This window comes from Haemorhous mexicanus, chromosome 1, assembly GCF_027477595.1.
Source record: "Haemorhous mexicanus isolate bHaeMex1 chromosome 1, bHaeMex1.pri, whole genome shotgun sequence".
Lineage (NCBI taxonomy): Eukaryota > Metazoa > Chordata > Aves > Passeriformes > Fringillidae > Haemorhous > Haemorhous mexicanus.
The window spans coordinates 111,339,095-111,354,368 of NC_082341.1; the positions used below are offsets into that span (position 1 = coordinate 111,339,095).

The 15,274-nt window shown below is 39.4% G+C and overlaps 1 protein-coding gene across 5 annotated transcripts in view; it reads left to right on the forward strand.

The window, feature by feature from the left end:
* Positions 1-454: 454 nt before the first annotated feature.
* Positions 455-15,274, forward strand: part of RBBP8 (RB binding protein 8, endonuclease) — a 40,024-nt gene continuing 25,204 nt past the window's right edge. The window contains exons 1-4 of one of the 5 annotated variants that reach the window (XM_059859209.1): positions 455-626; positions 2,228-2,277; positions 9,471-9,691; positions 14,776-14,818. In XM_059859209.1, the coding sequence (XP_059715192.1) occupies positions 9,580-9,691; positions 14,776-14,818 (155 nt within the window). In that variant the 5' untranslated portion in view covers positions 455-626; positions 2,228-2,277; positions 9,471-9,579. Of the gene's footprint in view, positions 627-2,227; positions 2,278-6,540; positions 6,632-6,694; positions 6,955-9,470; positions 9,692-14,775; positions 14,819-15,274 lie in introns of those variants that run through there. The other 4 variants (XM_059859242.1, XM_059859226.1, XM_059859232.1 and 1 more) reach the window with 4 other exon arrangements.

A 15,274-nucleotide genomic window follows, 5' to 3' on the forward strand; every position in this document is an offset into this window, starting at 1 on the left:
TATAATAAGTCTGTACTGTTAGTGTTATAAAAAAGGACATTTTCTTCTCTGTTTCTCTTTGCACTTATGCTGGGCAGACCTCTAGCCCAGTTCATCTGCATATAAAATGAAACAAAATTTATAACAATAAGATCTTGCTACACTTAATAAGGATGTATCACTCCCCCACCCCTCGGTAAATGATTTTGCTGCAGGCTACATCATTCTCTCAGAGTAGAATGTTGGGAGTTGACAGAGGCGTGAATAATTCGCGGTGGAGAAGCCTCCCCAGCCGAGCTGAGCTGCAGCATGTTGGGCTGGCCTTTGATGCAGACTGGTTGGGCAGGTTCCTGGGTGCCCCGGGAACCGGTCTGACGGGCCTGTTATGCCAACAAATTCTGGTATGATTCCATGCTCTCCAGAATGCAGAAACCTGCCCAGCCAGTTAAATGAAAGGCATATTAGGTTATCCATTGCACATTGTATATATCTTAGGTGCAGCAGATCTCCTCTCGGCATTCTCTAGTGTGGTCCACAGTGGCTTCCTCATCTCACTTACACTTGAGGTTTATAGCTGGAGGGGAAGTCAATAGTAAATATTTATCACCCCGACCAAGAACAGAACTTTTCACAATTCAAACAGAAGGGTGAGTTTTGAAAATCTTTCTTTAAAATTATTTTAAGATAACCTTAAGCAAAAAATTTCTCTGATGCTTGAAGTGGTATAGTGTCTATTTCCTTAATGTGTCTGAGTAATGCCAGTCTCTACAGCACTGCTTGACAGAATTTTGGTAATTGCAGCTGTTTGAGCTTTCTATGTGCAGCTCGACATCATCTGCTGTCTGCAGGGTATTTACTGCAGAGACACTAGCATAGCAGTGAGAGACAGAAACTCCACAGTCAATGACTTGGTATTTTGAGCAGTTCACTTAAGTATTGCTTATACCGCTTCTCTTTTATACAGCATTTTTATAATCCCTGTCACATAACAGCAGTGTTGCGAGAAGGCATACTGCCATTACAGTAAGATGTGTGGTTACTAATTCTTGTCAGACTAAATTTTTTAATAGTTCAATTTTATAGAGTGAGCTACTTAAGCCTAGATTTACCTGTTCCATGGTAAGATGGGAAAATCACTTGTCATACTTACTGCTTTCTTTCTACATACTTATTAGAAATTTACCTGTTTAGAATGAGTAACGGTGGTGGTAATGGCAATAAAAAGCAGTACTAGTCATAAAGGGTAGGCTGACCTGAAAGTTGTACCTGTATCTGCAGCTGAATCCATTCACAGGTTCTGTGTCAAATAAGAAAAATTAAACAGTGTGAAAACAAAAGCTGTGGAATCTGGTAACTGATTAACTACTGGGGCACAGAACTACTTGCTGAGCTGAATAGAAAGGAATGAAGACAGGTTTTGTCATGCCTGTTAGGACAAAATAACTCTTTAACTTAAGTAACTGTGAATCTTCTCAGCATCTGTGTAGCTACTTTTTTAAAAACCCTCACATAGCTACTTAAGTCTCCCAGGAATTCTTGATTTTGTCTAACTTTAAGCAAAACAATTACCATTCTCTTTTGTGATGAGAAAAAATCCCATATCGGAATCAGTGGATACAAACCACTAGATACAAAATATCTGTACTGGATTATGTAAGATTTTATGGTAGTCACACAACAGGAAGCTTCAATTATGTTTACTGCCAGCTATTTCCAGGCTGATGCTAAAATTAATATTATTCTTTTGTAGAGTGCCAAGAAAAAGGCCTCTTGAGCCTCTTAAAAAATCAATGACTTGAAATCACTTTCTCATTAGCAGCACTGTATGTGTGTGTAAAATTTTTTCTTCAAAGTGTAGAAAAGCAGAAAAGAACATTGGAAAATTTTATAGTCTCACAGAGGCTGATAATACTCATCAGGAAAAAAAGTTCCATTTTCTTATCTTCTCAGTTGATTCTGCTATCAAATGCATAACGAAAACTTGCTAAGGGATAAACCATTCTCCAAAGAAAAATTACCGCTGGCTGTGCTATATGGTTTGCGTAAGAACTCTCTGTAGAGCCTCTAAAATGCTACAAGAGAGCATTGATTTCTAAAGCTATGGAATTTTAACACAGAACATGTTGAATATATTTAAAATTCAAACTTAATAAACCACTTTTTCAAAATGCTGTTTGCCATCCCCCACCCAGTTTATGTGTTCTGTTTTATTTGGGTTTTCCTCAGCTTCCTTTTTTTTTTTTTTTAGGGGGCTGGAAGTGCAGGGGCTGTTGTTTGGGAATTTCTTTTTCCCAAATGGTAAGCAAAATATTACTTCCTATATGTTGTTTCTTTTCTATCCCTCAATTCATGTTGTTTACTACAGTAAAAGGTAGGTGGCATGATTTTTTTTGCACAGATCTCTTCACTTTTACTTCAGCCTTCCAAAGCTGAGATAAATATGCATAACTACTCAAACTGGTCACGTTACCCTGAGTAACATCAGTATGAGCAAAACATTTCCACATGAAGCTAACACAAATAGGTGCTGCTGCTTAGAGCCTGAAGACCAGGAACACTGCACTGGGGTCCTGCAACAGCATCCCTCACATTGCCTTTTTGGTTTTTTCCCCTTCCATCCAGTCTTCCTAAGAGACCTGAAAGTTTGAGTTGAGTAAGCCCTGGCACTTTCTGACTATAGATGAGGAGCAGTGAACTCACTTCAAGGAAGAGGGCTCCTTAAAATGAACAGTGTTACTGGCATCAGGAAATTTGATCTTGGCTCAGTTTCAAATGTGGCTACGCAAACAGCTTGAGAAGAATCAAATTCAACTAGTGGGGTGATGGAGTGGCTCCTCCCTATTTTTCCAGAGAAAGCAACCACCTGTGCCAGACAGCAGTGGTGGTGTCTGTTGTCTGTCTTCCCAGCTGTAAGAAATCATGCTACTCAGAGCAGTTCCAGTTCCAACACTTCCAGTTCAAATTTCATTTAGGTAGCAGCTGTGCCACATACTCTTATTTGCTGCATCTGAAGTTGGGCTCCTTTGATGTCTTTATTAGCAATTGCAACATAAAGTGCATTAAATGAACATGACCAGAGAATTCAACAATATATTTATCCTTCAGTTGCAGATCTGCAAGTTGAGAAGGCTGCAAACACACTGGCCATGTATATGTATGTGTGATCCATTAAATGTGATGCAAATACATAAAGGCCTCACTATTTTATTTTATCCACACACAATATACATATTTATTTTATACACACAAATTTATATGCAAAGAATGAAATAGTTACATTTGTGCATAAAGCAAATAAAATATTTAAATTGGATTCCCATTGTAATTCAAATCTGGTTTTAATCTTTACATTTAAATTTAAAGTAATAGAAACAAAAAAAATTAAGCTTTCTGCTAATATCTTTTAGCCCTATTCTGTATGCATATGCAGTGAACTACGTCATCTGCTGCTACCTGAGTGGCTAGAAACCCTGATGCAGCCTCTGTACTACCCCTCAAAAAGGCAGGGGGGTGTCTGTGAATTAAAGGCTATTTTTTATTTTATCTGTGCTGCAACATTGCAGTACTCATACAAAAGAGCTTCAGTTATTAGCTGATTTGCTAGTAAATAGTCCAGTCATCAAGAAGAAAGGCATTGCCACTAAACTGTAACTGAAAATTGACAGCTCCAACTACTATTATAGGATTAAACATTTCAGACCATCCAAGTCTGAAATGGGCTAGGACAATAAATTCCCTCTTTGCAGAATTGCTCATGGTTAAGTGTTCTGTCACCTAGTTCAATGTGCCACAGAAAGGGTTATTTTGAAATCTGGACACAAGCCATGGCACCACAGGAAGTTTCATATCTGTTCAAGCGCAGCAACGGTGAAGCATTTTTCCCACAGTTTTATTGTCTAGGTGTGTGTGTTTATACTCTTACGAGGTGAATGAGATGCAGTTCCAGTTAGACTAGTCATCTCAAGACACCCAGTGTGTGAATGTGGAATATCAGACTCTCCAGTAGTTTTCTAGCACATTCAATGAGCCAGGAATCTATTCAGTGGCCAGCTATGTGATTATGGAGTACATAAAATCAAATAAATCTGGAAGGGAGATAAAAGTAAAGTTCAACCGTTAACGTTAATCCGTTTTCACTTACTGTGGAATAGATAAGGATAACACTGTAGAAGCCAGTGGATTTATATTGCTGTAAAGATCAACATGAGAGAATATGAAAACAAACAGCTCAGAGTTTACTGGGAAATAAAAGGGGTGACACAATTATTTGCCAGAGTGCTTCCTATAAATAGCAAGAAAGGTACAGTTTATGGTAAAATATCTGATCAATCAGCAAGAGGGCTATTTTATTGCTGTTTTATCAGATCTGTGCATAGATTTAAGACATTTGTTTCTCTTAACATGAGGAAACGATTGCTTGTCTACATCACAAACTTTTAGATTACAGAAGCTTCAAAAGTAGAATGAAAAGCTGCCAACAAGAATTATTTATTTAGAAAGACTGGAGAGTCTATCACAACCTATTATGACATGACAGCTTCCTCCAAAACACCTAGCTAATTTAATTCTACCATATGTCCAGTGATCTGATAATGGATCAAACTTACAATTTGATCTTACAATAAGTATCTGTTGCTGAGCTCCTGAACAACATGTTCCTTTTATTAAAGTAAAAAAATAAGTGGTTAAACAATGATGAGGAATGAGCAGAAAAGTTAAGTACATGATTTTTTCAAAATACTTCAGAACTCGTGGTATGCACTTGATGGGAAACCAAGAATATTTTCAACAATGGGGAACAACAGAATTAAAGCTTGAATCGTGTGTCATCTCCTGTCTGACAGTATTTCAAAATACCTCAAAAATGTTGAAATAGTATTTTAGATACAGTTTTATTTATGCTGTAGTTCCTTATTTATGTTTTCTTGAGACCTGAGTGATCTGAGTAATGTAAAAAGAATTAGATGGAACAGCTAGTAACAATTTATTAAATACCTGAACACTTAAATTTTTAAATATTGCTATTAACAACATAGAAAGTATATGTTTGCAGCACTGTCCCTTCCAAACTGATCACTATTATGTCTCCTAGTCATGCCACCAAACTGTCTCTGAATGGGTTCCTATACATACCAAAACGATCCAGTGGAACCACATGAAGGCAGAATAGTAACAGTGAAAAACTCTGTTTTGTTTCCATTTCATCACTAAGAACTACCAAAAATCAAGAGGTTTATTATCTCATTGCAGACAGCAGGGCTGGTCCCAATGAATGAAGGAACATTGATCTGCAATTTGGGAAAAATATTACATTGAGAAGAAACAAAAAAGTTCAGCAGCCTTATACTGTACTAATTAAATGTGCCTACTGGCTCCCATACTCACATAAACCACAAAAATATGCCTAAGCTGCTCTGTTGTACAGTAAAATGACAAGCCATGGAAACTGTTAAGATCTAGAGGGTGGGGGGGGGAAGCGGCCCCACATACTTCTGTGTGCAAGCCCCAGCAACCAGAATACGAATCCTGGGGCAGAGACAGATTTAACAGCATAGTCTTAAAGGCAAGGCCACTTCTGGCACAGTTGTACACCCCAATGATCCTTTTTACATCTAAACCAAATGCTGCCCCTGCCTTCCTTCTTTCAGGAAGGCAGGGGCAGCATTTGTTTCAATGCAGGCTCCAGCTCACACCCTTGATTTTCCAGAGTGTTCTGTGCCTGCTGTGACACTGAACTGTGGCACCAGCTAGGGCCTGGCTTGTCCCCTTGGCCTTCCTCTGGCAGCCCTCTGTGGAAACCCCAAGTACTTGGCCAGAGGAGGTGTTTTGAGACAACACCTGGTGACAAACATGAGCCAGTAGTGTGCCCAGGTGGCCAAGAAGGCCGATGGCATCCTGGCCTGTGTCAGAAATAGTGTGGCCAGCAGGATCCCGTACTTGGCACTGGTAAGGCCAATGAGGCTTGGGCCCCTCAGTACAGGAAGGACATTGAGGTGCTGGAGCCCATCCGGAGAAGGGCAGCAAAGCTGGTAAAGGGTCTGGAACACAAGTCCCATGAGGAGCTGCTGAGGGAACTGTGGCTGTTTAGCCTGAAGGAGGCTCAGATGAGACCTTATCAGTCCCTACAACCACCAGGATAGAGGGTGCAGCCAGGAGAGGGTCAACCTTTTCTCCCTGGCAACAAGTGACAGGACAAAAAGAAGTGGCCTCAGGTTGCTCCAGAGGTGGCTTAGGTTGGACATTAGGAAGAGTTTCTTCACAGAAAGGGTGAACAGACATTGGAATGGACTGCCCAGGGAGGTGGTAGCCACCCTCTCTGGAGGTGATACGGAAAGACTGGATGTTGCACTCAGTGTCATGGTCTAATTGACACAGTGGTGTTTGGTCAAAGGCTGGACTCGATGACCTCAGTGGTCTTTTCCAACCCAGCTAATCCTGTGACCCTGTCACTGTGTCACCCCCGCCACCCGAACTCCCCGGCGACCGCCCGGCCCGGGGGACTCAGAGCCTCACGCTCCCCTCTCTCGCGAGAGCAGCGCGGAAGCCTCGCGAGAGCTGCCCGCGACCCCGCCTTCCCAGGCGGGGAAGGCGCTCGCTGCGGTTTTTCCTTTTTTCCCGCCGCTGGCGCGCGGAGCCGCCGGGAGCCAACCAGGTAACGGCTCGTGCTCTCCTCATCTTCCGCCGGGGAGCGACCGCGAGCGCGCCGCCCGCGCTCCGCCCCCGGCACGGGCCCGCCGCAGCCCCTCTGGCCCCGGGACCCCGCCGGGCGCTCCTCAGGCACTGCCCCGCCTGTCTGAGGGAGCCCCGTTCTCTCCATTTGGGAGGCTCCCGCCGCTCGGGAGAAGCGGCGTGTGGGACATGCCATACCGCTCCCCTGGCGTCCCGGCTGCGGGGTGTGACCCAAGCCTGGCGGGAAGCTCCCAGGTGTTGGTCATGGCAGGATTTCCCTGCGGAGCATCCCGGCGTGTCTATCGAGTGAGTTTTCTGTGCGGTGTTCGTGGAAGAGGGAAAGAAGAGCAAAGTTCACCGCCGGGAAGTGCAGGAGAGTTGAGTCTGTAGGAGCAGCCGGTGGGGGTCAGGGCGCCGTGTGCTGCTCAGAATCCCGGAGGGGCGGTGTGTCCCCGGGAATGGTATCAACACCGATAAGCAGCCTCGGCGCGTTTATCGGTGCTGATGGATTCCTGGAGGAGATCACTGGTGAGGCCGTCCAAAGCCTGACGGTGCCGGAGGGAGTTGGGTTGTGGAAGAAGAGGGAAATAAATGGACGCTTTTAGGTGGTTCTATGAAAGCGGCAGTCGGCAGGATAGCAGCAAAGCAGGACATGCGGAGAGGGGCTGGCACTGTGCTTCCACCCCCGAGCAGCTTCCAGTGCTGACCCTGCCTGCAAGTGTCCGTACATCCAGGTCTGGCGTTTTTTCCCCGTAAGGACTGGAAAGCGCTTCCTTAGGGCTGGAGATTAAGCCATCACTTTTACACCTGTGCAGATGCCCAGGCCTGTCAAAGGCTCGACTTGAACGCTACTTGCGGGCCCTGTGTTTTAGGGGAGGTTGAACACCTGCAGGAAGCAATGTATCATTTTGGGCTCTTGAGGCAGATGAAGCTTGGGAAAATGCCTTGCTCTTTTTTCCCTATTTGTAGTCGTTTGATGCACTAATAATTAGCAAAAACTTCGAGCGGGTTTTGTGTATTTTTTTTCTTGAAGTCATCTTGGGGAAAAAAAACCCAAAACAAATACTACGGACACCATTTATTATCTAGAGTCAGGTGGCTTTTCCATGGGGATGAGTCATCTGACACACTTAAATCTGAAACAGTAAGTGAAAGCAAGTGTGTTGTTTTTACTGCTCTAGTGCTTGATAGAGAAAAAGCTTGGTCCTGAATGTGGCTGCACACAAAGTGAAGCATTCAGCTGCAAAGATGCAAGCAAATCACTGTTCAACTTTTCTTGAAGACTTGTAGGCATTGCTAATTTCAAAGGGTAATATTTTTTCTATTAAGGATTTCTCTGAAGATAACATTTGCTAACATGAAGCCATATCCTGAAATAGGCACTGAATTTGCTATGGACAGAGCACGTGAAGGTGAATGTTAAAGCTGGCTTCATTAGTGTAACATTTAAATATCCTTATACTATAGAAAATGTACAGATCAAGTGTTTCTATTGAGAATAATATTTTGTTCCATTATTTTTACTCCATTGTAAAGACAGCCAGAATGAAAAAAAGTGACTTAAAACATGGCACAGAGAGATGAGACAGGAGAGTGGAACCAAAGCCTCCAGGCCCTACACTTGGTTACTGACCACTGGACTGAACATTTTGCTGTGGTGAATCTCCGGGGGACCAGCTAAACCAGTAGCTGCATTCATATACTCTAAGTTGTTTGAAGGTTTTCAAGATAGGAAATGCAGCTTCTTGACTAATCATAGACTTTGTATCATCTGAACTATAACTTATACCTCAAAAATTGGAGAGCAAATTGTTTCTTCCACTTGGCAGTATAGGCATGATGGTTTACTTGCTCAAGTTGCTAATTTAGGAATAGCACAAAATATCTAGCTTTTTTTTTTCCTTACTGCATTTTATATTACAAGGTCATAGAGATAGTTATGTCCATCTGGTAATGACAGTCCCTGTTCAGAGGTGTTTGTTAAAAACTGACTGCATAAAAATGGGGAAAACTTAGAATGTCCAGTTTCACACAGAGGGAACTGAAGGACAGGGATTACAGGAGTATTTCAGTATTGGACAACCAGTGCCAGTAGAATTGAATCTTGAGCCTTGGCTCAGAGCCAGATCTGAGTACCATGCTTCCTCTGTAGTTTGCCTGAGGGCATCATCTCTGTAAAAAACCTTTCAAAACAAGTGAGAATTGTGGATAAGAATATCCTAAATTTTGTAGGCAGTCAAGCTTCTAAGACAGAGCTAGTTGGCTTTAATTGTTCTTCTCAAATATTAATGTTTTGGAGATTTATAGATTTTTGTTATTACTCTTCAATTATTATCTTTTTTTCATCAGGGAATGGGAATAATTTTAATATAGAATTGTGAACACTTCAAGGGGATGTGAGCTTTTCTTTGCAAAAGCGTGTCATTTGAATCCAAGTTTATATAAAGGATGTATATAGACAAATCCATCTCTGATAAAACTTTAAACAAATGCTTTTGCTGACAGCCAAAATTTGTCACTATGGCTTACTTTTGGAAAACAGGAATTTGGTATAACTCTAGATAAGAAAAAAATAAAGACTCTTAAGTTGGTTAATCTAATTTTAAGTTGATAGCTTTTTAAGGGGAGGAAAATTCTGTTAGTTTGTAATTGCCTGCAGCAAAATACTTAGCAGTGTCCAAGTTTTCAGGGTGACTGTCAGCGTGAAAGTATAAAAATATATATCCTCAGCAAGGATAGAAAGTAAACTTTGCATTTCATCCATGGCTACAAGTTATGCTCTGAAAAATTCAAATGTGAGTGTTTCCATTCTGTTGTTACAGACGTACACCCCTCTTCAGAAACAGTTTCATAACTATGTAATTTAAAATACAAAGTTTGAGAGTGAGCCAGTTCTGCAAGTCAAAGACGCTGGGAGAAGGAAAAAGCAAGATGAATGCATCTGGAGGAAGCTGTGGCAGCCCTAGTTCTGCAGAACCTACAGGAGATTTCTTCAAAGAACTGTGGTCCAAACTGAAGGAATGTCATGATAAAGAAGTACAAGGTAAATCATTGAAGGTTGGGTTTCAAGTTAAAGTTGGTGTTTGTCAGTTACCACAGAAAAACTTTGAACCAAATACTCTGCATGGAACTAAATAGATTTTTAATGTTTTCAGTTATACAGAAAGTTGGACCTGATGATTACAAATGATCCTTAGAGATTGACCACCTAAGCCTGGTTTAACAGGATTAAACTATCAACACACATAAATTATTTGCTAGGTCAGTGAAGAAAAAGTAACACGTTATGTGGAGTCTCTGCTTGCCTACAAAATATCTGTGTGTTACTTTACTTTTAATGGAATGTGATTGAAATTTCCAAACCATGTTATTCAATGGATTCTTTTCTTTTGCTTTTTGCTTTAGTTGCTTCAGATACATTAAAATTATTTGCATTGTTTATTTCCCCTAACTTGTGCAAAATCACACTGCAGATTAATGTTACTGAAGTGAAAATTATTTCTTCAGATTTTAGTGTTCTAAATTTTCTCAGCAAATTTTGTAATCTTTTAATAATATAATTATTCTTACATTGTGTGACTTGTAATAACAATTTTACTACAGATTGGCTGTTAGTGTCTGTTCATTTTTCAGTAACTCAGAAAAGATGAATTACTGCAGTATGTGTATTGTTATTATAATATGGTTTACAAGGAGTATTCATAAGGGCTTTTTGCTAAAAACATTATGTAAGTTAACATTTTGTTCTGCTAGTCTAGTCACATGATCCATTCTTTTTGGATGGAATTAAAACAGTATTAGACTGTGTCTTCTAAGGAGTTTATCCTTATGTATGAAATAGTATTTATATTAGGCTGGAATAAAAGTGGGTGAGTTTTTGTGATTTAAGAGCTGTAGTTAAGCAAGTGGGTCTTTACACAGAGCATTTCAGTGGCCTTGGTTGTTTCTACCAGCCTCATAACAGTTTCAGGTCTGTCCATTTTGGCCCAGTTATACCATCACTTCTTGGTTTCAAAAACTCTTGGAGATTGTTTTATAATCAATAGATGTTCCATGCCTCCTACTGAAAGTCTTGATTCAATTATTTGCAGCACTAGGCTGTGACACTTTGTTATTGACTATTAAAAGAAAGCAGACCAAACAAGCAACCAAAAAGCATATACCAGCATGGCAACTGAAAAAAAACTATAGCAGACAGTAGCATTTCTTTACATTAACATATGGGCTACAATTCTACCAAAAAAATTAATTTTTTTAAATTATTATTTCTTTAATTGTTGATGGTTCTTTTTGGAGTGGGTGTGATGTCAACCACAGATAAACGCGGAAGTACTGACAGGATGGGATCTGGCAATCTATGGCATGTCTGAACAACAAAAACTGAACAAACAAAAAGCTCTGATGTAGAGACTTATGTTAAGTGACCCTTTCTCTAGTTTCTTGGGGTGTGCAGCACGTGATTTTCAAGTTTGGGTTTTCTTTATGCAAGCAAGATACTCTTTAGAATGCATACAGGGTGTGGCCAGGTAATTTTGCCACCAGGCAGTCTTTTTCATGCCTAGCCCTTTGTCAGTATGTCCCACACTGTGTTAGGTAAAATTAGGTCTTCCATGATAACATCAAAGACATGCCCGAAGGATAGTTAATTTTTTCAGAAGGTGGGGATCCTCTTATAGAAAATGGTACTGGAAGATATTTTAGAAACATCAAACACAGACTTGCCTAGACTTTGCTTGTTTCTGAAGTCTATAAATAAGAATTAAAATTGACTCATGAGTTTCCAATCTAAATGTCAGCAAAAATTATTTTAAAGGTGGTAGAAGGTGGATTAAGGGAAAGTTAGTAGTTATTGAAAAAGCTTCTTTCATGTACAATGTACTGAACACTGAAATGGTGGAATTATTCTTATTTAAAATCATGAAAAGTAGAATTTGTGACACATGAACTTGACATGGTCAGACATGCTGTATGAGTTATTTCTATAGAATGTAGACTGAAGAATACTTTAAACTCATGCAGCTTGAAAGGGATTTTATTGAATTTTGATATTAATATATTGTAAAGGGTGTTATTTTTCACCATTATGTAAAGAAATCCAACTTCTTGTTCTTTTAAACTGATCACTTCCAAAAAGATCCAAATTTTGGGCCTTCTTCAGCCAAAAATAGCTATTAACTTAAATTCATCATGAAACAATGGGTAGGACACCTACATCCCAGTTTCAAAAGATGTTTGGTATGATCAGTGTCAGTTGACTTTTCATGGAGTTCAGAAGTGCTCAACAACTCAAAATAATGGTCATTAAAACTCTTTGCTTTTATTTCCGATGTGTGGGATACTTCCATAATGCCCAGAAGATTCAAAGGAATTTAATAATTCTTTTTGTAAACTGATTTATTTCTACAGGTAGTAATTCTTACCTCTTGCTTGAAATAATTATATAGATGCTTGCTGCACATGGATTGAGATGGTTTCTGAGGATTAATTTAAATCTAAAACTCTAAAAATATCTATCAGTGTAGAGATGTGAGCAGTGTTTATGTACAAGAATGGTCTAATTTTTTTAGTTATTGCTTACCTCTTGAAAAGCAGAAGATATCAATGGACAAAAAACTGTAGTCATAGAAGGAGAGACACTTGTGAGGAAAGCAATCTCATTGACAGGTTGCTGTAGGAAAGGAAATGGCTGGAAGTTCCTCAAAAGTAAATAATTATAGAAAACAAAGCTGGAAGGGATTTTAGGAGGTCATCTAGTCCATCTCTGTACCCTTGAGGTAGGATTATGTCTGTGTCATTGCTGACAGTAGCTTGTCCAACTTGTTTCAAGAAATCTTCAGTGATAAAGATTCTGTGGTCTTCTCAGGCATGGTCAGCTTTAAGGAAGTGCATTTAATGCTTTTGAAAATTCATCAGAACAGAAATTATCATAGCCATTAATTGAAATATTACAGCTATATAGTCTAATCAAATAGCAAGTTTCATAACATAGTTTAGTTAATCTGCCTAATGATAGTTTAAATAAGGTCTCTGTTGCTTTAATAGGTGTAAAGTGTCATTTACCAATGCACTTACAAGCTTTAGATAATGTAGATTATATAGTCTAGAGCTTGTCTATTCCATAAAAATACTGTGCAAAAGACAAAATTGAGTTGGGAAGGGACATAGTGGAGTTCCACAGAGTTTTATGTTCTCCCTATGTTAAATAAGGAAATATGAAAAAGCAAAGCTCCTTAAATGAGCGTGCTTAAAAACTCTCAGTGCTCTGGAAAACCAAAAGGAAGAGAGTACAGCAGATGTAGAAATTCAAGACTCTTGTATAAATGTAACAGGCTGGTTTCCTGCCTTCTCATTGCAGTCATTTGAACTAAGAAAAAATGCAACCTTTAAGTAACTAGTTTAGTTCCTCCTGAATTCAGGTGAGAGGGGAGATAGTGTTACCTGTAGCACAGTACTGGGCCTTTTGAGCCCTGCCTCTTCAATTGGTTGCTCAGGTTGCCAAAGTTACAATCCTAAATACTTGCTGAACAGACTACCTGTTCATACAGGAGATGCATTGTTGTGCAGCTTCATTCCTTCCGATGGGCGTGGAGCAGCTTTAAAGCAAGCTTTATAGGGGTTCTAATTGCAGATGCCTAATTGACTTGATGAATAGCAACTGCTTAAAAAAATAAACCCTCTTTCTGTGCTGATCTGCATGATAGAACATAACTTCTCACAGGTGCTGGACACTTGGAGATAAAAGAAATCTTGCTGTATTTCCTAAGAATTTTTTTAAGTAGTCTGTCTGCATTTTTAACTCATTGTCTCACTGGCATCTTGTAGCAAGTATGGGTTCACTGAGTCTGTGGCTGGCTTGACATTTTAAGTGGCCTGAGGAGTGAACCTTCTCAAGCAATTAATTTTTCCCTTAGAGCTGTTCCTAGTTGAGTGTGGTAGTGGAGAAAAAATAGTCTGTTAGTTGCCTTAACCTACATTTTCTATAGTAAGATGTAGTATTAGCTCTGTATTTAGGCTAAAATTCAAAATAGTCCGAAGTTTTCTTACAAGTGTTCTGGTTTTATAAGTTTATCCTGCTATCCTAAATGCATAATGCTTTTGCAAGAGGGCTTACAAGACACCTAATGTTCAACCTGAAGTTGGTAGCAGCCTTTCATAGTTAGAAGAAAATAACCGTGCTAGGAGATGTTATTTTCTGATGTGATATGAAAATTTCTCTTGGATTTCTGTCTTAAGAAGCTGTTCTGTCATGGAGGTCTGATTATTTCTGTTTATTTGGAATAGGAATGGCCAGCTTGTGTGTGGGTAATATCGCATAAGTTTCAATAGCACTGTGTCCTGCTTGTTAAATTGTTTTGTGCACAAATATCTTCTTGTCTCTGTGCACGTACAAATGTACCCAAAACCTTGCAAGCAGATTGACTGGACAGTGTTCTGTCCCCTGGGCTGTCAGCTGGCCACTCCTGCTGAGAACATCAGTTGTCTTTGAAAACCTTTTTCCTTCTGCTAAGAATATAGAGTTAGGAGCATGGAACTCTTAGGGGGAGAAAGGCCACAGATAAAATATCATTCTTCAATTCACCTTCAGGTAGTCCAAGGAAGCTTTAACTGAGAGAGTATGGTAGCGCATCTCCAAATAAGGATCTTGTCCTTCTGTGCTTTAAAGCCTTGAATCACATATTTTTAATGTTTCCTTTATGCATATACACTGTAAAGCATTTCTCAGTTCAGTCATTAGATGCTTCATTTCCAGTATTGTATTATGAATTTATGTGCACACAGAACATATTTTAGGCTACTTCTGTGAGCATAGTCAATGAAACTATATTGACAGTGCTGGCTATTCATATGTGGTTGTTTCACAAAGGTGTTTGTTTACTTGTGTAAGTGGAAATCTGTGTGTTTGCTTAAGAAGTACTTATTTCCTGGAGATCACAATGACCATATTTGTTTTCGAGATCCTGTAGAACACACTCAAAAAGTCCAGAAGGAACCTTTTTCTCTCTAGATTAGGGACATTTTTTTGTCTCTTTGTAGATAACAGTAGTAAATGGGGAGTTAATGTATTGTCTCACTCATTTTTTAAAATCAGAATTCTATAATGTGTAATTTCTTCTTTCCACTTTTCAGGCTTACAGCTGAAAATATCTAAGTTGAAAAAGGAAAGATGCTTGTAAGTACTCATCCTAATGATATAATTTGTTAAAGGAGAGTCAGAGTCCCATTAATGAGCTGCAATTCTTGTAAGATCAATTAAGGTTTCATGGATTCTTCCTTTAGATGTGTAAAAAAACTCTGCTTACTTTATTAATTCAGCTAAACTTGTCTGAAGATGTACAGAGCTCTTTACAAGGTATGTTATTTCTTAAATATAATTTATAAATTAAGTAGTTGCTCATTTTTAATCTGAAATGATGAAATTATCTCTTGCTTTTGATATTAGCCTGCTGTATCATAAGTTGCTTCCATGTTCTGGAATCTTAAATTGATCAGTCAGTTTTCTAGATGAGAAATATTATCAGTGCTGTGACTGAACAAATACCAAATAGGTTAGTCATTGTTTGTTGGAATCTGTCTACAGCTGCCACATTGAGGATACAGTACTGTTACATAGGAGGTCTTGTTCTCC